At 40.4% G+C, this 25,755-nt stretch overlaps 1 protein-coding gene across 2 annotated transcripts in view; it reads right to left on the reverse strand.

Moving 5' to 3' along the window:
* The window catches only part of arhgef4 (Rho guanine nucleotide exchange factor (GEF) 4), a 67,965-nt gene that overhangs the window by 24,483 nt on the left and 17,727 nt on the right, over positions 1-25,755 (reverse strand). For both annotated transcript variants that reach the window (XM_041961279.1, XM_041961278.1), the window contains exon 4: positions 709-860. In XM_041961279.1, the coding sequence (XP_041817213.1) occupies positions 709-860 (152 nt within the window). The remainder of the gene's footprint in view (positions 1-708; positions 861-25,755) is intronic.

Consider the following 25,755-nt stretch of genomic DNA (forward strand, 5'->3'; position numbering starts at 1 on the left):
TTCATTAGAATAAGTTTCAGAGATGGCAGTGGTGGTTTGAGGTCTTTTTAACACTGGGTGGGCTTACAGACGCTTTGTTCCCCTACAATTGGGGAAGGGTTTCTAAGAATTTATGGCATTTAGTTACAGCAATGAACCAATTTCCTTCATTCCCTGGAGGGGCTGACTCCTCAGTTCTGCCCCCACTATCTCTGCAGAGCCCCCAAATTGTTTTTTTTTTCTTTGTATGTTTTTTTTCTAACAAAGGGGAAAGAGTCTGGAGAGGCTGAAATTGGACTCAAAGGCAATACACTGGAACCTTGGAACCTATTCATAAACAATTATAGACACTTAACAGGGAGACGGCTTCTACATCGTCATCGCTGCTGCATATCATTTGGTGTAAAGACATCTTAACCTTATATGAACCATTTTCATTATTTATATCAAGGCTGAAACCGAAACAATAATGCCACAACTATTCTATCACTGCCCCCAGTGGTAGAATCAAAAATGACACTGTGGCAAAAACACCACACACAACCTATTCCATCATTAGGAATATGATTAATGATTAGGAGGATGATACAATCACTAAATAACCATGCATGTAGCTCTTTTAATCTTCAACCATAACACACTTCTTTTGGGCCAAACACAGTGCTTCAAACCACAATCCCTGTGAAATCCATCATGCAGTGTTAGAGACAGCATCTCCACGTTGCCTACCTCATTGATGGCTAGCTGCTCTCCTCCGCCTCCTCCTGGGTGTCCAAAACGATGTCCAGAACTGCGAAACTCTTCATACAGTAGATCCTCTTCGCTGCCCAGTTCGTCCCCAAGCCCCACCTTGTCTGACGCTCCGTCAGGAACAACCACCGCTGAGTCAGAGAGAGAAGGGGGAAGAAGGGGGACAAATGAGAGACAAAGGCAACAAATCACTGATTAATGAAGTTACAATTAACTGAGTTAATCCAGCCTGAAACTGTGGGAGCTACACGGGTTGACATTCATCAATGGAGGATATCAGCAAATAAATTAGCAGGTAGATATGGAATCAGATGGGTCTCAATATTAATGAATGCACAAAGAAGGTTCACAAATGTCATTCTGATACACGTACAAATATTTCTATTTTTGGACAGATGTAATAGAAAATCAACAAATTGTCAATCTGAAAGTATTCTTAAGGTTTTTCTAAAAGAAAACCATAATTGGAAGAACAGCTGGTCCAACATTTCTAAACTACTTCGACGTGTGAACTTCACTGACATGGCTCCATTCACAAATGCATTTTTTTTCAAAAGTGAGTTATCTGTAGCCCATCAGATGTCTCCTTCCATTCCAGCCCATCTCATGAGCGTAGATTTGAGGGTTTGGTTTGATGTGATCACATGCTGTTACTATTTGTATCAATGTAAGGGGAAATTGTAATTATTTATGACATTTATCTATAGTAAGTAATTAACCATTAAAAAAATCAACATCAGTGTTAAAATGTTTGGTAGCTGTAACCCTCAATAAAAAGATTCAGATTAGCAGGGACCAAAGGGCGCTTTTATCAAATCAGAGGGAGCTGGATGGTTTACATGGTTTTAAACTGACCTTTGTTATCGTTCCTATTTGACCTCAAACAAAAACCTTACTTTGTAGCTTGAATAATTCAATAAAGGCCTTCTGAAAAATGTGCCCTCGTGAGCTCAGGAAATAGTGTGTCATTACTGTCCCTCACTGGCTGGAAGATGAGCTGTGAGAATGAGAATAGGCACTGCTGTGACTGCATGTTACTGTGTCACCAAATAACCAGAGCACAGAGGCCTCTAACACAGCTCTGTGTTCAGCCCACCATCTGACAACCCCTCTGTGGCTGCACAGCATTTTAAAATCACACACACACCTAGATAGATCCTCTTACTTCTTACTAGGAAAGAAAACACAGAGCTATTTTTACTTCAAGACTTTCTTCTTATTGAACATCATCAATCACAATTCCTTGGAGCATCAGCAGACCTGCAACCTTCCCTACATGTTCTCAGAGATAGAAATGAAACTGATGGCAGCCATTGTTTTGGGTGGATTTGATCATTTTGGAAACTATTTTTATTTTAGCCATTCCAATAAATCAGCCCTGCCTCAAATAAACCCAGGTATGATGTAACCTGATCAGAGTTTGGTAGGCTCATGCAATGACGGATAACAGATGACCAACAAATGCATATTTAAGGTCCTTACAACGAGGCCCATTCAAATTATTAGTAGGTTACAAAGTTGTAGCTCTAAGCTTACATCTATTCATATAAGTGAAGACCTTTTACAATTAATATTATCCAAAAGACTTGATGGAGACATGATGACGGAGCAAAACCCAGAACAAGAGGAAGCTTCCAGCAACAATCCCTGGCCACATCAGGCCACATCTGGCCACACTTTTTATGCTAAAACCTAAAAAAGACAACAGTTACAGTGACAGGATGAAGTGCTTGCTGTGACTCCAGAAAAAGACTGACATCTCTGCATTTAAAAACTTCTCTTCTGACCCCACAAGAACATTGAAGTTGTACTTGACATGCACTGTAGGTGAAAATGTAGTTAACTAGCTAATGTTAGCTATGTTAATTTTTCTTGTGTGAAGTTATTCCTTGATGCTATAACATTAACTTATCTTGCAGCTAGTGGGCTTTGTGTATTTCATTCATATTTCAGCTTCAACGTTAATGTTACTTTCAGAAGTTAGTATAATCATAATATATTATGTTTTGAGAACTTTTACTTGACAATAGATTTTCAGTACACCACCCACCACTGACAGAGGCTAGAAAAAAACCCATAATGTCAACTACTGATAAAATGTTTCATTTTGTAACTAAGGTTAAATCTTAACTGTAGTCTAGATGCAAGCATATCTGCGACAAACACATTTTTAATGCATATATTCATAGGTCGGATGGGCAAAACAAAACAAAACAAAATTAACAATTAACAAAAAAGCAATTGGACAGATTCGAGGCTCTGATTGACCCGTTTAGTGTCAGTAAAATCAACACTATTTGCATGATTAGCAATATTCAGCCATTTTCCATATGAACTCTTTAACTCTACACCCTAATGGGCTCATTAGCAAGCTAGTTTTATCAGGTGGTTCAGTCAGCTACACAGAATCTCCACCCACAGGTAGCTGGCCTTGATAATTAGTAACAACTAATCTCTACATAAGAATTAGTTTAGGTGGTGCAAACTGTTTCATTTGTGATTAGTGATGCAGAAATCTTCTCTTTGTTATATTTCGGCTAAGTTTGAACTTTGAACAGCTGCTGCAACCAACTCTCCTCCATCCTGCCAGGGATTACTGACATTCACAATCTTAGAGCATTTGTTAAACTGTTATCAGAGGTCTCAGAGCACCCAGGGGTAACAGCACCCTATCAATGACTAATGTGAATGCTGGTAAGTCGTATTCATGGAGATCATTGCCATGCAGCTTTCCGTCCTATAGGAACACAACATTATCCATAGCATCCCAAAACATACTATGGTGCACAAGGTGCACAAGCAGTACGATTATCTTGATCAACCCCAGCAAGTGTAGTGTAGTGCAAGTGTAAAATACACTTGCTGCCACACCTTATCATAGGAGTCTTCTCGAATGTCTCGCTGACAGCTGTTGCCATGGAGGATGTATCAGTAGTGACACATCACCGTGGAGACAGAGAGAGATGCATATAATGAAAGAGCACGTAGAGACCCATGGGCATTGTGGAAAAGATGCACTTGGAAACTAAGATATTAAAGAACCCACAATAAGATGCAGTTGGGGGGCAGTGCAGTAAAAGTCAGTGGGACGTTTTTTTCTATCTCACTGAGCAGGGACATTGCACAGTCCTCAATGAATACATATAACAGCATCTTACACATCACAGCACTGTATGTATATTGTGTGCTGCCCTCTTGGGGGCAGTGTTGGACACCCTGACTGGTGATGTGTGATGCTGTAGAGAGATGGAGGAGCTCCAGGTATTGAACGGCCTTTATTTATGGGCGGGGAGCTCCTGCAGTCTGGCTTACAGCAGCATATGAAGCGAGTGACACCATGTGAATTCTCCAACGAGGCACGGCTCTACACTGTTAACTGGGGGTGGCCAAACAACAATGCCTACATCAAAAGCTACCCCACCCTGGCTGAATTTCATATAATATTGCAACACCCCATTCAAAGCATAGATTTCAGACAGTTTGAAGTTACTATAGCCAGAGCAAAACGGGTGATTAATGACACCAGTAAAATGTACTCACATGAAGCATAAGATTTTCCAACGGAATATGATAATGAACGTTTACACCCACAATAAAATAAAAATGCAAGATTGGCCTATCGCGCAGCTAATAGCAAAATTAGGCTCATCCAAAGAATTCTTTAAAAAATCATCTGTCATCACAGTGGATCTTGACAACAGTGGCTCACCATCATAGCTGGATTAAACCCACAGCAAGCCTGTGAATATTCTCATTCATCCAGGTCATTGTAAGCTTTAGGGCATTCAATCGTTCGCAACTGCGTACGAACTGATGAAGCCTGCTCGGATGAGAGGCGAAACGTCTTCTAAGACAAACTGACGAGGTCCAGTTGCGAACGATTGAATGCCCTAAAGCCAACCCACAGCAAAAATTCACTGCTGGGCCCCAACTGACCACACTACATGAGTTTAATATTATCATTAAGATTTCCTCTTTCTCCCAACCATCCCATCCCATCTCATGAAGCATGGATGATGGTTGGTGTTCCATCTGCTGTCCACCAATCTATTGAATGAATGAAAACACTTCTTCTCATGATGCTCACACAAATTCAAATAATTTAAAGAAGCCATGTAGCCATAGCCATATGTTCGTCCTTTAATGTGATACATAGCTTTGTTGTGCATGTAAAACGTCTGCAGAGCTACAAAGCTGGAAGCCAGAAAACACTGCTGCAGAACAGCCTAAAGCGTCTTGTCAGCAGTCCAGCCTTTTCCTCTGTTACTTGTTTACATCACTATGTAACACATACCTCGCTGTCTGCTCCTGCTATATGAAGATGTGGTAGCTAAAGTTTTGAGCAAAGCAGCCAATTTCTCCGTTGTTGGCTGCAAATACCACACAAAGTTGTCATCCACTCCCACCATCTAAGGATGTCAAAACCCAGAACCCAGTAGATGAACTTTATTTTTGATGGAAATGTGATGGAATGTCCCCACAACGATTGGGGAACGGTGTGCATTTTAACTTTACTCTGCCAGACTGCTTTGTCAGCTTCGTAATAAGAGTGCAGGTACTAGACTGACCTGCCTGCAGTCCAGACCTGTCTCTCATTGAAAATGTGTGATGGATATGAAGTGCAAAATATGTCAACAGAGACCCTGACTGTTGAGTAACTGAAGCTGTATATCAAGCAAGAATGGGAAAGAAGAAATATTAGCATTCTCAGTTCCCAAAAACTCACTGAATGTTGTTAAAAGAAAAGGTGATGTAACACAGTGGTAAACAGGCCTCTGCCCCAACTGTTTAGAATGTGTTGCAAGCATCAAATTTAGAATGAGTTTATATTTAAAAAAAAAAAAAAAATCAAAATATTTTGTCTTTGTACTGTATTCAGTTGAATTTAGGCCAAAAAGGATTTGCACATCGTTGCATTCAGGTTTCACATAGCGTCCCAACTTTTTTGGAATTGGCGTTGTAAACAATTTGATGAATAGAAAACTGATAAACACACTGTGGATGTAACAGCGACAAGAGAATGCTTCCTCTGTCGCTCTACCATCCACAGAGAACAAAAGCAATCAGTGTCACCGCCTGAACAGCAGCAGCTTCATGCAGGCCGCTGTGTCACTCAGCAGGGATGGAGAACTAAATTGCACTGTTTGCTGTTTGCATCTCGCTTGGCTGCGCAGCCTGTCCTTGAGAAATACTGTATGTGTGTGTGTTATGACTGAGCTGCTGATGGGATCACAGAACAGAACATTGATTTAAATGGGTTTGTGTCTGTTTGTGTGCAACCACAGGAAGCTGGGGCTGCGGCAAAAGCGTGTGTGAGTTTGGACTGTACCATTTAATCATCCTGAGCCTCTTGATGTGGGTTAGCTGTATTAGTGGGTCAGATTTGTCTGCGTAGAGAACAGTCATCGTCTCTGGCTCAGATGTGTCTTTGTGTGTGCGTGTTTGTTGTTGGCAGAGGAAGTCAAGCGTAATGGTTGCATTTTCATTAGATGTGTGTGCTGCTAGCTGCAGCACGGCACGTGATTAAGAGCAGCGCGTGACTGGACAGCCTTATATGACTGACTGCCCTCAACCACTTGGTCTGCCTACCGGGATCGGGGGGCTGGATGGACTGATCACAGGGCTACACGTTAGACTAAAGACTTTAATAACTTTTTCTTGTTTTTGTATCTGCACCTTAAAGGATGAGGCTAGCAATTTTCCATATATTTGTTGCCCTGAGTGACATAATCACACACGCGCACCCACACACACACGCGCACCCATACACACACACACACACACAAGGTAGTTTATTTTGACTCAATCCCTGAAAATAGTCCCCACCAGATGCAAATCTTGTCCTGTCTGAGTAACATTATATAAAAACCACAGTGATCACTACTGAGCTGTTTTTAAAGATTTCCATCAACAGTGGGACTCAATGGGCTACAGACAGAGTCAGAAGGCAGAACGTATAGTTTGGTCGTGTATAACACCAGGTTTATCCTCTTTAGGAAATCCTTTTTCAGTAAATCTTTAGATCCTCAGAACCTGTTTTAGGAAATGTACAGGAGAAGAGAAGACATTGATGTCTGTGTTGAGCAGCTGGAGTCAGGACGTCATCAGCATGACTGAGCATAAAGACTAGAAGGAAACACCCTCTGTGTGGGTTCAAAACCTACCAACACCTCTAAAAATCATGAATTAACACGCATTTCTTGTGTCTTATCTGTACATAAACAAAAATGAATGGTATCAATCCTCTCAATGTCTTATTGCCTCACTCTGGCCATCACAAATGCATTCCATTTCTTTTGATCATGCTCTTTACACGTCTTTTGATTTAACTGAAAACCTGTGGAAAATGGGCTGGATGGTTGTCAAAACGCTGGTATTTAATCAATGTTGTCTGGCACATCCTGAATATTTAGTGAGTGGAAGAAGTGGGGGGTCGTTCTGGGAGCATTCCTAGTGCACAATGTTGCTGTTTCAGACAGGATCAGCAAAACAGCTTTGGAAATGTTGCATCATGGATGTGAATGATCTCGGAAAACAGGGCCACCATTACATGCTTCTGCATCTAAAGCAATAGTTGCTGATTATAATCATCTAAACTGGTTTGGTTTGAAACCTTAAAGGATCATTGTGGTGCATCACAATTTGGGTTTTATTTTTGTAGGCCCGATTATAATCTGAACACGAAAACAGCATGTGCTGCCAAAATGCATGATGATAACATGCAAAAAGTGTTATATCCACACATGGTTAGAATGTTAAAATTAGTGTGGAATAGTCAAAATGAGCCTTTTATAACACAGATACCATACATTACTCATGCCAAGTACAAGTACAGACTTTCATATTCATATATATATATATATATATACATATGTACTTGTACTTGAATTGTATATGATATGCACATGCACCCTGGTGTCCATGTGCTAACCTAGACTTTGAAAATCTCTTTTGTTCTTTTCACCATGAACAACAAACAGTTTATTGTGGGGAATACACTGAATGTGATTTTTTAGGAAACAGCTCATCAGTGAAACTGGGTAAAGTGTTACATGTGTCCTTCCCCCAGCACAGTGTGACACCATCACTGCCCCTCTCCTCCGTTATAGGAAGTGACGGATTGGATTCGGGCACCTTGCCAAATGCTCCTTCAAGGTGACAGAGATGCCCGCCGGCCAGCGCCTCAACTGCCACTTCCCTACAGCTCACGCATTCACTCACACACACACACACACACACACACACACACACACACACACACACACACACACACATTCATAGATGAACTTTTCCCCTCTCTGTAGATAGATGGATTTGCTCTTTGAGGAAAAGGGAAAGAGGCTTCTTTGATACCTCAGGGTTTTAATCTCAAGCCTCAGCTAATGGATGGGGATGAGAATTTTTTAAGTTCAGCTCTCCACTGGGACCCTGCTGTGCCATCAAACCCACCCCTGCCAATGTGGACAAAAATACTATATACAAACTATACAAATGGTAAAGTAGTTTGGAATTGGAAAATAAGATGAAATGCAGAAAAGATAGATAGATAGATAGATAGATAGATAGATAGATAGATAGATAGATTTTTCTAAATGTTGGGTAAAATCGTCCCACACTGGACTTGAGTGGCATATTTGGCCTGAGATCTAAATGAATAATTAAACTAATTGAAGAGATATGGATGGGGAGGAATCTCCCTTGTGCTGAATGTAAGCATGAACTAGCAGAAAATGTACAGAAATCTCTCTCTCTCTCTCTCTCGCACCCACACACACCCACACACACACAAACACAAACAGACACACATCCTTTGGATGGTGAAAGCATGAGTCGTCAACCCTGCTAACGGCTTTGTGAAGCTGTACTTAAGTAAAGTTACAGCAAGCATGTTAACAATGAGAATACTAACATGATGTTCTGCAGGTGACATTTACCACAGACTAGTGTATTACCACACTAACATTTGCTACTGAGCACAAAAGTACAGTGAGGGTGATGGGAATGTCATCAGTTTTGCAGGCACTGTATTTGGTCATAAGCATGGGGCCTGTTTGTAATTCAAAATTGAGGGCAAATTTTGAGAGATGCGTATGGTGGAGGATCTGGGGGTCATCTCCCAGAAATAAAATAATTCAAAACAAATTTCTTGCATGTCTACACCACATAACCTCTGATTATGTACAGAAACAGCTACTTGCAATAGCCTAGATTAGTTAGACAGAGGGTGCTATGAAATACAAGAACAGGTAGGGACTTGTTGCAGATGATTGCCGTTTACATTGTAACAGGAAATACGTAATATGCAGAATGAATAGCATTCTGCTACATCCCAGCAAATTTACAGCCAAACACAGACCTCCAAGACCAACAGAGGCCATTTTGACAACAGGGAATGCAGTGCCAAGGCACTCCAAGGCTGAGTCAGCTATCTGGATGGCTAACCGAGCTAACTGGCTAATGGCAGCAATAGCCAGCAGTTGGCTTACATTGCAATTTTTAGCTATCTGTTCATTAGTGAACTCTGTGATCATGTGCATACTAAATGCCTTCATCGGTCACAGAGGCTTGTTCTGTCCCAGTCCAGCCATGTTCACTTGGAGGCTGCCGTGCCTGGTACAGCTCACAGTTAGCAGTTAGCTCACTTAGCAACAAGTAAAGCTGCTAAAGCTGGGTTGTGGTCTGTTACTCTGAGGGAAACAGACGTTAATCTTGTTCTAACGCACCACAGGAAATGTAGGAGGTTCAGGGAACAATCACAGCCATGATGAAAAGCACACAACCTTGACTATTGGTAGCAAACAGGTAATCAACAGCAGTCAAAAATAGACTTTCAAACAGGAGATGGACAACAAAACGGTCCAGAAAGACTGTCCAGTAATTGTTGATACTGTAAACTGGATTCAAAGAATTACAGGCAGTGTAATGTCTCATCACTGTTGCCTGGTTGAAAGCATACATACTGTACGCTACGCAGCAAAGTAACACATCACGAACAGACAGCAAGTTGTTTCTCTCAAAATTCTGTGATCTGGATGGTAATACTACAGGCACAGAAGGCCTCAGCCATGGTTCATCGTGCATTTTGGCAGATGTCTGGCGCAATGGAGGACAGTTAAGAGCTTGTCTGTTGTGGCTGGCTACATCAAAAAAGTCCTGAATCAGAGAGGGGGGGGTCAATGAGGATCATCAGCACAGGCACCAGTTTCTCTGTATATTGATCTGCACCAAAATGAGTTTTGGACATGCAGCATACAGCACCGACAGCACTGTGAGGTTATCTGGCTTTACGGTCACTGTGTGCACTGAATATACAACCAGGACTGAGATCACACACCAATCATGTTTGGGGTTGGTCCTTTTGTAGGCATAATGAGAAGAGGCTACATTTATTATAGCAGCGCCTCTGTAACCACGTGGTGCAGCTCAGGAGCCTGACTCAATGTGTCAAAGTGGTGCACACTGATATTAGAGATGGACTTTTTATGAATTGTGTTTGGAAGAATTGAGCCAGCCAGGCCTGGGGGAGGATGACGGACCGAGATGTGAGGGGAGAAAACACTCATTCTGCAGTTTTGACAGGTATGAAGGTGTCACTGGAAGGAAGTATACATGATGTGGTCTCACTGCTAAATGCTGAAGTTTCACCAGGAAATTACCAACAGAAAAAATTATATAATGTGGTACTAAAAGTCTTCTTAACACCCTGAAAATTAAAAAAAGAGAAAAATGAGACTTGAGATGGAAGTAATCTGAGAATGATGAAACACACAGTGTTCTAGACAACAATTATCACAATAGTGTGTGATGTAATCACCTGTCAATAATCTCTTTAAGTCTAGTCTCTTTTAAGGGCTGGTGGAGATATTAAAGAAGAATCTGGCCTCTAGTATCATATGACCTGGATGAATGAAGATTTTCACAGACATATTGTTAGACAGTTTGCAATGAACAGTTTTGGAATAGTGAGAAAATATGTCAGGACAGCCAGAAATCTAGAAGAACCACCTACGTTTTAACTCGGGATGCTGACAGTATGGACTCATTCACAGTTTGAAAAAACGCCTACGAGTCACTTATGATGCCATCCTGACATTCCTTCTCAGTTTATTCCCCATCAAACCTTAACAGGTGTTCTAAAGATCTTATGTAACAGTAAAGTTCTCCACTGTGAGATTAATAAAGTGTCTGTCTAATCCAGGGTCGGCAACCTTTACCACTCAAAGAGCCCACAGTAAAGAAAACACTGGGAGCCACAAAACCCTTTGACATTTAAAATAAAATAATGTTGCATATAACATTTTTTTTTTTCGCCTTTATACAATGTACAAACAAACTATCATGTGTTGCATTTATGAAATCACTGAACGACTGCAGAGAAAACGAAAGTACATTTCTGTGAGCAACAACAACATTTTGAAGTCCGACAAAAAGACATTGGGTTGAAGGTAAGTTAATTTTAAAAACTTCTCAATGTCTATTGGAGTGCTTCTTGCATTTATGAAAAAAACACCAAACTTAAATTCTCCCCCGGCAGCAAGGTAAAAATGCGTCCACTCTCTGTGTGCCCTCATCCTTTTACTGGCGCGTGCTGTCTGCTGTCAACCTGAATAATAAAAGGACTATTTCACTGAACAATGAAAAAATAAGAATATGTGCTAAATAATAGGCAATTAAAATATAATCTTTATGCAGGATAAACTGTCATCTGTGAGCGCGAGCGATTTGAACTAAAATAAAATACATTTTAAATAAATGCTCATTAATTATTTTCAGGAGCCGCATCAGAGGGATGAAAGAGCCGCATGTGGCTCCGGAGCCGCGGGTTGCTGACCCCTGGTCTAATCTAATCTAATCTAATTTGAAGCATTTAAACAAACAACCAGTGTTGTCTTTTTCCTGGTGAAGAGCGTCTCCTGATCTCAAACCCATGATATATATGTATAATATAATTAACTAAACTTCACAGTACCACCAACTTTACCATCAGCTTTGGGGGTATTAATACACAGACACTGAAGTACTGAATATGGTGCAAAAGATACTGAAACTTGAAAATGGCATAAACCTTCAAAAACCTTCCTGTTAAGTTATATATTTAGCTTTTCCTTTGTGTTTTAGCATTCCCATGGTTGCTCCACTGAACCAAAGATTGACAAACACAGCTGCAAAGGTCAGATTGTGATTGGAGAATGGAAAAAAGATGGACAACCGCTTAGCACGTCCATCCCTGTGGGACATGCTGAGCGGTTGTCCATCACAAAGGGCAGTGACGCTGCAAACACTCCATGAAAATGTTGACAGTAATACATGATTAAGAAAATCTAGGTGGGAGTCTGAAGATGGAGAGACGGCCTCTTTTCTGCCATGAACAACAGAATGACAAATGCAAGCAGCATTTTCTCTGCCTCATTAGAGCTTCCTTCTGACTCCTGATGTACTTGGAAACAAACATCAAAAAGGCAACAGGAATAATACCAGTCGACAGGTTTACTGAATTCCTCTCATGTCATCCTCACTTGTTTTGTGGCTCCCTCATTTCCTTTGCTGGACAACAAACCAGCTGATGACCATACATGGCTGCAGTAAGAGGGACAGCTCTTGATCCTGTAAGCTTCGCATGGCAGATCTGGATTAACTACATATTGCTGGGATTACTCAGTCCACCTCCAGACCTGACGGCCCCTGAAAATTTATTCTCCACCCTCCCTCTACGCTGACCCTCAATCCTCTGCCTCTGTGTCTTCTTCTGTGTGTGCACACCATTTTGGAAACATCCCACCACTGCCACTACCTTTGACAATTGTAGTTTCTTGAAATGGAGAGCTGTGTTCTGAGCACTCAGCTCACATTTTAACATTTGGTTCTGAGACCAGAAAAAAATGACAAAATATTTTGCATTGATATACATTATATAATTCTTTTGGGCCTGTGCTCTAACTAAATTCTTCTTGTTATAAAAAATATTACTTTTCTACACAGGGAGAGGGTGGACTAAAAAACAGGAACAGCTAAAAACATGACATAATGTCCAATAAAAGAAACAACAAAAGTACATCCTGGAAATGACTAGAGAGTGAAACAGCACCTTTATGACCTTTATGATGAAAATTGAGCTTCATATGGTGATGCACTGTATTACTTCATGTATGATAAAATACACTGATAAAACAGGCTACATTAGGACTAATGACCAACAATCTGTGTCTAAACTATGTCTAACATAAGTCCATAACTCTAACTCTACTCTAAGGACCTAGTTCCCTCTGCAGTTGAGGTGCATAAAGGCCCCAGACACTACTGGAAAATCTACAATAGGGATGTACGTCATCTGTTATGTCAATGAAGAAGTGAAATCCCCATTCAACTGTGCAATGTTTGATAGGCAATGTGTACATAAAGCTCAGTGGTCTGAACCTGTTACTGTCCACAGGACCCTGCAGAGACATGACTACTGTGTATAGACTCAGTGCCTAAAGAACCCTGTGATGTGCTGCAGTTCAGTACAGCAGACAGCACATTATACATCATTGTTGTTACAGATAGTGTCAACAATGTAGCATTTTAAGTGAGTAAATGTAACATTCATAACAGAGCTGTTCCATTGGATTGCTGTGCAAAGCTGCATTACATAGATAAATGTTAAAGACATCATAGATCACTGATTTTAGCACATTTGGAGGTTGTTTTTATAGGAGTTGGTATATACTAGACGCTAGTCTAAGCAAAACACACACACACACACACACACACACACACACACACACACACACACATATATATATAATTACATTACTCATCATAGAGAGTTTTTAAACTCAAAGTCAGAGCTGCTTCTCTTCCTAGGAGACCGGGATACAGTACACTATTCACTACTTACCAGCTCTCCTCAGTTGCTGTGTGGCTTATATCAGGTTTAACTTCATGTACACTCACAAACTCACTCAATCCAAACATTTGCAGAGCTGGTGTTCATCAGTCTTAGAAAGGAGAGAGGAGGCTACTTCCTATCAGCCTGTCAGTGGAAACATTCCAGCTAATAAATGATAAGGCTGACAAGTGATTATTTCCAGGTCTCAATGCCTTACATGATGAGTCAGTAGCACACAGACATAAACACAGAAGCAGAGCATCCTTCTAACACAATGGCACTGATTAGCCAACCTCTCAAGTTTATATTTCTCTACTTACAAGAACCTTCCCTTGAATTATTTCATTTCCTATAGCCTTATTCTAAATGGGAGTCTAATTTCACTCTTAAAACCCCCAATCCAAATCCTAATCTTAAATTGAAGTCAAAAGATGGAAAAGAGGAGCAACAAAACAAGCTAAATAATATAAACAATATGCAGAATACATGAAAAACAACATAAATGTAGATGAAAAACTTAAGTGAAGTAATGCACTGGACACCATGCAATACTTATAGAAAATGTAATTCTCATATTATCAATAAATAGCTCAATAATCCAGTGAACATCCACAATACTAAGGGAAAGAAAACAGGCTACTGTCCAAGTGCAAATCAATAAACCAATTGAGAAGGTCAGACCATAAGTTAGATCATAACATGTAATTCTGGATGTTCTGTTTCTGGAATCAGAGTCGGAAGAGAGAAGATGTAAGAACCTTCCACATGTATCTGGTTCTCATAAGATACACACATTCACACAGTACAGACAAACCCAGCAAAGCAGTGAATGGAGCACAGATGACACAGATGTGTGCTGGTGGGGAGGGAGCAGTCCCTGTAGTGCTGTGTTTTTCTGCTTTTATAAATAGTAACAGTTTACAACCCCCAACTCTGTCAGCCCTGAAAAATCCAGCCAGGGGCAGAACAACTGGTGGGAAACAGGGGCCTGGGATGACCCTTTTACTGTCCCCTACCCCCAGGGCCCACAATCATCCAACCCAGTTTTAGACTGGTGCAGTCTGGTTTCGTGGAATATAAAGAAATGAGCAGAATGAGTCAAAATGCAGAACATGTAAGCATGGCAGTCTTTAAAAAAGAACATGCACATTTGAAAGTAATAGGGGTGAAGATTAGGGAACTTTTTAGGAAACCTACATCACACTTTACCTCTGCACTGTGCCCTCTACCTACACTGACGAGTGTAAAGTGCTGAACTAATACATTTTCACAGGAAAACAACTTTTGGCTGACTTTTTTTAGTCAAAGTCCTGCTTTTTTATAATATGCCACACAGATTTTAGTGTATCACACAGAGGGAAAAGCAACACATCTACCAAGGATAAGCACGCCCAAGAGGTAGAGAAACATGCTCCATCAATAACTGTATTTATACTATCTCTGAAATGCATTTTCATAATCACCCTCTGCTACCAATTGTCTCTCTTGTCAGTAGCCTCTCTCAAAATCACTCGTGACGCATAATCTGGAAGTGATGTGTACATATCCTGAGTTTATCTGCCCTTCTGAGCTTTGATTTTTATGACACAGGGATGTTCACAGCGTTTCACTTGTCTGATTCTGACCACCTAACTGTGGTCACTTAACGTAGGAACTTGTTAAACCAATCCTTGGTGCTCTAATATTTTAAAACAAGTGGGAGTTTGATTTTAGGATTCACTGTGTGTAGTCTTATCTAAATGTAAGTGGTCAGTGAACTGTGGTAAGGGTGGTGGGACGGCCCAGTGTAGGGTGCAAGAAAATGTCCATTATTTTCAAATCCCAATGTTGACAGGTGTGGACTACAGTTAAAGACAAATCAATAATGCACATTTTTTTAAATTAACTATACAATAATAAATCATGATCATATTGACAGCAAAATAACAAAAAACCTGTTCTGGGAGAAATATCAGCTCTCTGATTCATCTTCCAGGTTTGTTACAAAAGCACTGCTTGAGCCTCTATAGCAATAAACACTGTGAGCAACATTCACTGCAGCCTTTAGGTCTTTGATATCATACCTTTGACATGATCCAGCAGTTTTTAACCTAAGAACAAAATGTCATGCACACTGATCAAAAAGACTTTCAGAGGCTCTTTAGAGACAGTGTGAAAGTGATATGGCTGGACTCGGTATGATCGATGTGCTCCTGAGGCTTCTGTTTATGCTTGATGAATTTTCCCTGGCAGAAGGGCACATGCAACAAAAGTGAGATCATTGTGCCTCTGCAAAGTCGCTCTCCCAATTTTTGACACCGGACACCCACTGCACATGTGGGGCTTCATTTCAACATGATTGAAATTTAAACAGCCATCTGTAGAATATGACATTAGTTCATTACAATACAACAGGCAACATGACTGCCACAATTACTGATAAAAGCAATAGGAAGTAAACAAGTAACTTACTATAATATAGTATAATTCTTACTATGAATTTTTACTATATATCACCGATTTTAAAAAGCTGGCTAATTCACCTTCAGATGTTTGAAAAGCAGATCTTAGAAATCGACATTTGACAGCAGAATGAAATTTTTTACTGACGATTCAACTTCTGCTTCATTTGAATACATCTGTAGTTATAATACTGGACTTCTTTTTTACGGGGATTGTATAACAGTGATGAAGCACAGCATGTCCATGAATACATATGGATTTACGATGAATTACAATTCTTCCTCAGAAATGAGGAGCTGTACAGCAAAGCGTGCAGTCATGGTCGGTCTATGACGTTCTTCTGGTGTTAACTTCTTATGTCCTCACAGAATCTGTTGTTTTACCCCCCATGACATTTCAGAAAATATTCCAATTGTTGAAGAGCACTGTGCTTGCTCGTGGCTCACGTGTCGTCTGCAGAGGCCAATGCCAACGTTGTCTCACGTGAGTATATAAACAAAGCTTAAAAGCTTCCTGAGGGCGTAATTGAGTACTGTTCATGCCTTGTTGTTAAAGCCTCCTGAGGACGTAACTCAAGAGCTTTATAGGGCTGGCCCCACTTTGCTGCAGTCCAGCCAAAAATGTAAGAAAGAAAGTGATAGGACATTGTAATGCTAGAGACTTAAAGGTACCCTGTGGAGCTTTTGAGCACTAGACATACTCAGAAGTAATGTTTTTAGAAGTGGATTGCTCTTGTGCATACGTGTGAGGGTACACACAGGAGATGTGATACACATGCCTGCCAATGCTTTCACACTAGTCCCCTTATCTAGAGGTGGTTGTGACATGTCAAGAAACACAGTGCACACAAACACACACAATGCATAAGCAAAGAGGATGACTATAAGAGAAGCAGAAACTTGCACCAGAAATAATGAATTATTTCTGTTTTATTTATTTTCTGAGTCTGAACAATCTTTTATTCTGAAAAAATCTTTTATTTTGAAAAATGACCAGATTTTCTCGGTACATCTCGGTCACAACTCGCGTTCAAGTTTAACCCACAAGTTAGCAAAATAAATAAAAACAGAGGTGTTTGGAAAGTTTCTTGCGAAGGGGAAAAGGCCCAGTGAAGAGACAGAGGAAGAGAAACACACACAGAGCCCGCTCGGCATAATATTGACAACCGGCTTTCTAATGAGGCAATGAAGCCTTCAAAACTGCTATGTACACCCCTCCAGGCTGCGGTAAAATTGTCAAGCGTTGACCGGTCCGCAGTGATAAACCACTGTTATAGAGCACAGAGGTATGCACAGATATATATATTGACATATTTACCAAAATTTGCCATTGACATCATTTGCTGCCCAGCAAACTAATATAATGGATGAAGAAGAAGACCACAGGAATATTGATAAATGGAGAGTTCCAAAAGATGAGGCCCAATGTAAAGGTCATTTGTCAACACATCTAAAAACTACAGAAGTATAGACACACATCATTCATCAACAGACTAATGAAGAGGTCGTCATCCTAGTTGTGATGAGATGAATTAAACTGTACCTTTTTCTGTTGGAAAGTAGACACTTGGAACAACAGTGTATAGTAATATACTTGCTATAAGAAGTAGAACTGGGTAGAACCCAGTCTGTATTGGCAGTTGATATAGGCACACAAGTGAAAGGATTCTTAAAAACAGGTGCAATACCTCCACCACAGCCTGTTAACATAGGGGTAGAACATTGCAAATGGGTGGGCTGAGAACTGGTGGAGAGAGAAAGGGAAGCACCCCACAGGTTTAAGTCAGGTCTCAGTAAGGAATAGGAACTCTTGGTTATGGGATGTAATTAGATCACTGAGGATGAAAGATTTACTAGACATAGTAACAAAGTACATAGTGAGAGTTTACAAAAGCAGTTTCATTAGACCTCAACACTGTCACTACTTGTTATTATATAATGATCAATAAATAAGTAACATCTTTCCTGTTTTCTGTTGTTTTGTTTTTTATCATATGTTCATGCTTCAGCTCCTGTGATGGGCATGAAATTGGTATGAAATTAAACGTCTTGGAAACCTGCAGAAATCTCTGGCTGCTGGAAAGTTTCCAAGCTTTGAACAGAATGTATAACAATGTATGACAGTGTGTGTATAGCTGTTAAATGGATTCAGTGTTTTTTGATTTTTAGTATGGATCCACAAATTTTCTTCTGTAAAGAACCCTTTGCAGAAATGTTTTAACAGTTCTTTGTGGAACTGAAAATGGTTCTTCTGTGGCATCATTAACAACATTTTTGGTTCCAGTTAGCATCTTAATTTTTCTCTGTGAAAGTCACAAAAATATCTGTATGTCAAAAATGTTAAAGAATGTTAAAAAAACGACCCAGTCTGCTTAATTTTCTGCATTTAATTCTCTCACTGTATACTCCTCATACAGAAACAATGAAATAACAGAGCATTTCTACTTTCAACATGAATTGATCAAATAAGAAAAGATCATTTGTATTTGAACCCCACCTTTAAAAAATCAAAACAGAACAAAAAATATCTATGTTGGAGGAATATCAAATTTTGGAGGGTTTTTGCATCCACCATTATCTATATACATCCAAATAAAGTATTTGTATTCATTTACACCCCTCGTGTAACCCCTGTTGTGTCAGGTGGAAAGGGGCTCTGCATGGCTTCCAGAGTGAACTGATGGACTATACTGTTTTCAAAACAAGGAGAAAAAAATGAATTTGATTGTGATTGTGTCTATCTGACGTGAGGATTATATGATTATTATGTGAGTGGATGGTGAAATGAATGAGTGGAGCATGTGGCAGGTTGGAGTTTTCGACCTGCTGGGTTATTAGAGTGGAGCGGATTTCATCCACGCTCACCTTAACCTCTTTGCTGGTCTAATTGTTTGTGTGTGTGTGTGTGTGTGTGTGTGTGTGTGTGTGTGCGCGTGTGTGTGTACACAAATGTTCACATTTCCTGGGATTAACAGGTCAAAGAGGAGTAATTGCAGCCAGTAAAGGGCATTATCTTGCAGGCTACAGGCTGAAGCAGGTAAGCTCTCCAAACACACGACATATCTACAGTCTCTTACCACCCCTCACCGCTTAACCTCTTAATGTTACAACAGCTTAATCAGTAGAGAACAGACAAGACGCTGCTGTGCTGAAGAGAATTTGTACATGTATCAAAATGTCTGGGCATTGTTCAAAGAAATATGTATGAAATGTTCCAGTTCCTGTGTGTGTGTGTGTGTGTGTGTGTGTGTGTGTGTGTGTGTGTGTGTGTGTGTGTTGTAGTTAGGTAGCATTTGGAGCTTAGTGTTGCTCATAAAACACTGCATTTCATTTTTTTTTCTATGTATAAGAATATACAGACATGCAGAAGAAACAGCAACAAAAAATGTTCCATATTCCATATCCATAGAAATAAATATATATAACACAAACAGTTCAACAGTTCAACACTCTGGTCTCTGAAAGGTACACCTCCTCACAAAGAGAATGAGAGCAAAGTTTACAGGTCCAAGTTTATAGTTTCACTGTTAAGTGCACAAGGAGGAGCGTGGACTCATGACTGATCTTCTCTGATGAGAACTCCCAGGCTCTGACCAAGTGAAGTGAAAAGAAATGACACAGTGAAAGAAAGAGCGGGGATGGTAGATGGAGGAGGGGGGAAGTATAGAGAGCATGCGAGGAAGTGCCAGGCTGAGCAGAGGTATTCCTCTGGCTCTGTGTTTCCAGCAAATACGTGGGCAGTATATGAAAGCCAGCAAATATGCAGTACAAGGACACAAACACACTAAATGGAATGTGACACACACACAAACTCGCACTCCCCTTTCATAAGGACTGTAAAAACCTCAACATTGCTCCTCCTGCTGCAGCTGCACACCTTCGCTTGCATTATTATAGGAGAAAAGGAGTGAGGCCAGGAAGGGAGGAGTGAAGGCGGGGGGATGGGCAAATGAAAGACAAGAGCAGGAAAGAAAGGTAGACTAAAGCTCTTTTCAGGAATATGTAGCATCAATGTCTACATCTGTCTGTTAGAGCGATGGCTTTTTGTCTTTCAAACACACATGTGTGCTTCATTATATATGCAAACATATATATACAGACAGGAAATGAGAGGGAGAGTGAGAGAAGACCCTTTCAGACATGTGCCCCGTTGTGTTAACATGAATAAATGCCCAGTCTTCCTGGGTCGGGCTTGGTGTAACACTATCAACATGACCAGTCTGAACTGCATGCCATGAGAGAGAGAGACAGAAATGTTCATCCCTTTTCTATAATGCTTCATCTTCTGAGATCACTATATTCACTTTATTCTCTCAATTGCTTCACATCCAGTATGTGAGCAGAATTTTTTGAGAATCCCAACTTCACATCCTTTTCTTGTGCACTGTTGGACTTTCCCTCTCCACTGACGTCAAATGATGAATGAGTGAGGCAAGATTCAAGCCTTTGAAACTCAATGCTTCCAGTTTATAACACTGGCTTTCTATTAGAAATTATCTTTAAGTCAAAACTCCAGGAAGATGACTTTGATGACATCCCTTTGACATCATCAGTGTAAGCTCCTCCAGAGCAGAGAAGACATTATGCAGGAGTTGTAGGCTTCTCATGACCAGTAAACTGATCTCCATGTTGAGTTCAGTCAACATTTGTAAACAAAAGATCTCAAGCCAAGCTTATTGGAGCCACAAACAAAAGGCAATGGCCGCACTAAGACCCAACCATTCTGCTGAGAAATGTCAGTGACTCCTTTCTCATTCAATTAGGGTCAGCACCTTAAGGTGTGATCTTTCTGAGTCTGATAGCACAAGGGTCTTATCTTACATACGAAGCATTCCCAAAGTCTGCCTTCTGTTTTTAGGCAAGACACTCGAGATAAAATGTTTAGGGGAAGAGTCCAGCACTCTGTGAAGAAGCACCAGTACATGGTCAAACAATTCAGAAATATTAAGAATGAAAGAGCAAAAAACAAACAAACAAACAAAAAAACAATGGCCAAACACAAAATGATGTCTTAAATTAAACAGGGCAGGTTCTCAAACATGTCATTTTGCTCTGAGAGATTTCACTCTATTGTAAAGCCATTGATTTACAAGGTCACTCAATTACTTTGAAAATTTAGGGTAAACCCCTGTCAACCTGCTTCTGCAAAACAGGCTGCAGTCACCTTAGTCAAATGGCAGCATGCCTTAAACTAAGTGCTTGTCAAATGAATGATGTTTCACACAGCCAATGAAATTCTGAACATGCCGATATGCCACTTCAGTGGGTTATTCACAGCTCCAGCGCCTTCTAACAAGGATTTCAGCGATAATAGTGCTATTACGCACAATAAGTGCATATTTTGTGATAGATGACAAGTGATACATATAGCAAATGGCCTCAATATATGGCCTCAGGATTTGAACTTCTCTCTCAAGCTCTCTTTTTCATTCCACACACAACCTATACCACTTTTACAACAGTGTCCAGTACCAATGCCTTTCAGAAGAGCCTGTATGAAAGTCTGTGGACAGTAACCATTTGTAAGACTGACTGCATCTCAGCTTCAACAGCAGGCTTTTCACTCTTCCCTTGACTGTTGCCTTTTGGAACAGGCGACACTTTTATAACAATGCTGCCTTTAGATGTAGATGTCACTTTGTACAAAGTAGATGCTTGAATAATATGCCGGCCTTATTATTGGCTATAAATGTATCTGCTGTGAACAGAGTGGCTGACAACTACGGAAAAAAAACATCTAAATACATCTTACTTGGGCCATTTCAGGTCAGTGGGCTAAGCAGCTACAAAGCTGTGATAAGAAAGGAAGAGGAGGTGAACCAGTTCCAGCAGGAACAGGGAGAGCACATTGCTGAAAGCCTGAGAAAGAATGGAATTGAAGCTGCCCTTGTGGCTTGCAGAAAGCAAGAACATTCAACAGCTGAGAGTGATAGCGACATAGAGTTCATGGTATCAATACTGCTGTGAGTGAAGCAGGCATTAGAACTGAAACAGGGTCGAGAGAGTGAAGCAACTAACGACAAGAAAGACAAACAGACAGAGACATGGGTAAATTATGACAAATCTGTAAACAGTTCCACAGACTGAAAGGCGATACATGAGAAAAAAAATAGATGTGCCTGAGCACATTGTTGTGTCTATGCATTCACAGAGATGGCTGAAGGCAACGGGAGCCAAGAAAGTTACTTAGCATCAGCAAGAAGGTGACAATTGTCGTCGTAGCTCTGATGATGAGACAGAAGGTAATGGAAGAACTGAACATTTGGCTGGTAGCACAGAGGAAGACAGTGAATGTTACTAACAAACATGAATTAGCTAAGACAGCACTTCAAATTCATGCTAATTTGTCAAATCATGCTTCACAGTGGAGAAGTCTGAATGCTCTGAATGCAGTGATGCATGAAAATAAAGATCACATAGAAAAGACATTGAATAAAGTACAGACAGGGAAGAAGGACATAGCATCTAGCTAGAATGCCAAAGGGATGTTTATTATTAGCATCATATTGCCAGGGCCAATGGTACATCAAGACTTATAAAAACCTGATTCCAAAGGGTTGTAACACTTTGTAATAATACATAAATAACAGCAGGGTGCATTGATTTGCTGAACACAGCACAAAGACAAAATATTCAATAATTTTAATTGACTTTTTAATATACACTCATTCAGAATTTGATACCTGCAGCAGCTTCCGGCAGACTTTGGGCAGAGAAATGTTTACTACAGTGTTACATCACCTCTTCTTTTAGGAACCAGGGGTAATTACTGAGAGTTCAACTGCATGGTGTGATCAAATATGGTTCAGGATTCATTTACGTCTTGAATGAACACCCTGACTTTACAGAATTGGTACAGACTTAACATTTGTTCTGTGAGTTGGGTCTGAACCGTTGCGTGCAGCATCTAATGTCGGGTTGGCTAATGGGTTGTTAGGTTTGCTGTGCTGAAACCTCTTAAACATCAATTATAGGTGTAAACTGGAGCTCTGACCTGTTATAGCAGATGGGAAGACTTGATTCATACAGATGTGTCGATACCGGGTTTGGCGATATGACGGCATATACACGTATGCAACACAGTGAGTGAGTGGGTATGTTGAAGACAGCGTAGAGTGGAGCTGCTTCGTACTCTTTACTGTTCCCCTGTATATTGCTTTCCAATCTTTATTACTGTTGTATATAGGTCCAAATACACATAAAACTTAATCGTTACAGATGAGTCCTCCTCCTCCTCCTCCAGGCATCACCCTCACCTAAACCAAAAGGAGTATTTCCAGTAAGTGTGAACGCCACAACCACAGACAAATGTGTTGCATTTCAGACGAAAGGGCACTCTGGGCAATGCGCAGACCTGATTCTGTGGACTTCTGTGTTTGCATTGCATCGCTGTTGTACTCATTTGGAACCTCAAAGCTTCCATTTTGACAGAATGTAAGTTTTACTGTTTTGAGCTTTTGCTTGAGCCTTCTCTGTGTCTCCTGTGAGGCAGCTGGAAGTTCCAAATAAATGGTTATCTATACATAAAAATATGCTTATTTTAAACCATTTCTTAATTAAATTTACAGACCAATTACTGTACTGTGATATATACCATTACCATTGTGATAGAAGATTGGGGCCATATAGCCCACCCCTGGCCGTTGCTATGCTGGGAACAAGATTGTTGGGATTTAAAAATACAACAAAAAGTACACAAATGACTGCCCCTAATGGCTCATTCATTTTTTCAGAGACTGTAATTCATATGGAAAAAACAAAAAGGGTCACAGACAAAGAAGAAGCCATCATGTCTGCTGTAGATCACGTGTGGGCGTGCAAAAGGTCCATGTGACCTGAAGTGATGCGATGGCAGCTATAGATGTTTGTCAACCAGTTATTTAATTGCCAGCCTCCCTATATCTTCCCATACATCCGTGACCCTGTCTGAGTCTCTGCCTGCCTGTCGATCAACATCGGTGTGAGCACCCAGCATGCAGCAGCTGTATCAAACCTCACGTCAACCCTGCTCACCCTGCTCTGCCCTTCCCGGCAGAGTAATGGTACCGGGCGAGCGCGATGGATGCGATGAAGAGGGCCACAGAAAGAGAAAGAACGAGTTTCTGCCTTAGTTCTTCTAAGCCCGGGGAGGGGGGGGTGGTCGGCATGCCTTGCCATCAGAGAAAAATCTATTTAAAGGAGAAAGACTTCTCACTATCTGCCTGCCAATGAGAGAGCAGATACAGGGAAGCAATCTTTTCTTCCTCCTCTCCTCTTTCTCCAGCGAAGACAAAGAAATAATTTTAGCTTTCTGTGTAGTTGAGGTGCTGCCAAGCCAGCCGCAGGGAGGCGGTTGATTACACATTCCATGTTAAATTAAGCATTGTAATGCTGTTTTAGATATATGGAGGCTGTTATGTGCCTATTAGTAAATTTTACACTGAGGAGAACCAAATGACATCAACAGAAAGAAGAAAATCTATTATGTGTAAAGACAGCATTAGTCTAAAGACACCATCAAGTGGTGTTTTGTGCAGTACAAAGCTGTGATTTGATCTGATAAACATAACTCTGGTTAAACTTTCAGTGGTAGTCATTGTAAAAGCATGAAAACCATGGCACATGGGAAGACAATCGAAGTTGTAAAGGAGCGTTTCTGTAGCCTATACGATGACATCATACTGCAATATAAATCTTGACAATAATTTCTACTTAAGAACAGATGGAAAGAAGATGGAGAAAAAAAGGTTTCAGGTTCACATAGTTCAAAAATGGAATGAAATCATAACAAGAACACTAGCAGATCTGTGGGGCTTCACTAAATATCAGTGATATTAGCGTACTAACATGTTCACGATGACATATGCTGATGTTTAGCAAAAACATTGTTACCATGACTACTTACACACATCTTACATTTCACGAGCATGCTGACATTAGCTAATTAGCACTACACACAAAGTACACTAAAAAACTGATGCAAGTATATTTGCAGGTATGTGAACCAAAGTACTGGGCAAATTTTGACTTGATGACAGCACTACATCAAAAGTTACAAAGATCAACTACATTTCAATCGAGGTGTTGAAATACTAGATAAAAGCTCAGCTGGCTAAAAAGTGCAGCTGGTAAAACCAGTTTATGTTCCAAAGTCACGTCCTCTTAAGTTATTTTGATTTAGCAAACTGCGGCCCATTCACAACGTTAAGATGTGACAACAGAGGTACTGGCCTGTCGCTGGTACTCTCCAATGGTGATATACAGTATATACTCGCCCAGAATGGAAACCTGAGTCCTAACCATTTTAAAATGAATAGCAAACTAAGGCTGGCCTGTAACATAAAACCTTACATGATCACTCAAATTCACTCCACATAGGCACAAGCAAGCACATCAAAATGTATCTAAATTTGTCCCAACACAAAATTAAAAGGGGACAGGAGCTAGGAGAAGCAAACTGAATAATGTTGTTAACTACAAATCGAGGACATCGAGGACCTCCACCCATTTAGGCACTTTCACCCCTTCACACATCCACTTTCGACAAATTATTCATATGTTTCAAAACGTAAAACCAAAGCCAATATTTCAGTTCTAATTTACTGTTAAATCAATCATCACTGAAAGAACAACCGCTGGAGACCATTGATTTGTGGAAAAACCTCTCAATTTGGTTGCTATAGTACATGACATCATGTGCCCCTGAAGAACAAGCACCACAGCAGTCCATCTCTTTTA

Source organism: Chelmon rostratus, chromosome 20 (genome assembly GCF_017976325.1).
Source record: "Chelmon rostratus isolate fCheRos1 chromosome 20, fCheRos1.pri, whole genome shotgun sequence".
Lineage (NCBI taxonomy): Eukaryota > Metazoa > Chordata > Actinopteri > Chaetodontiformes > Chaetodontidae > Chelmon > Chelmon rostratus.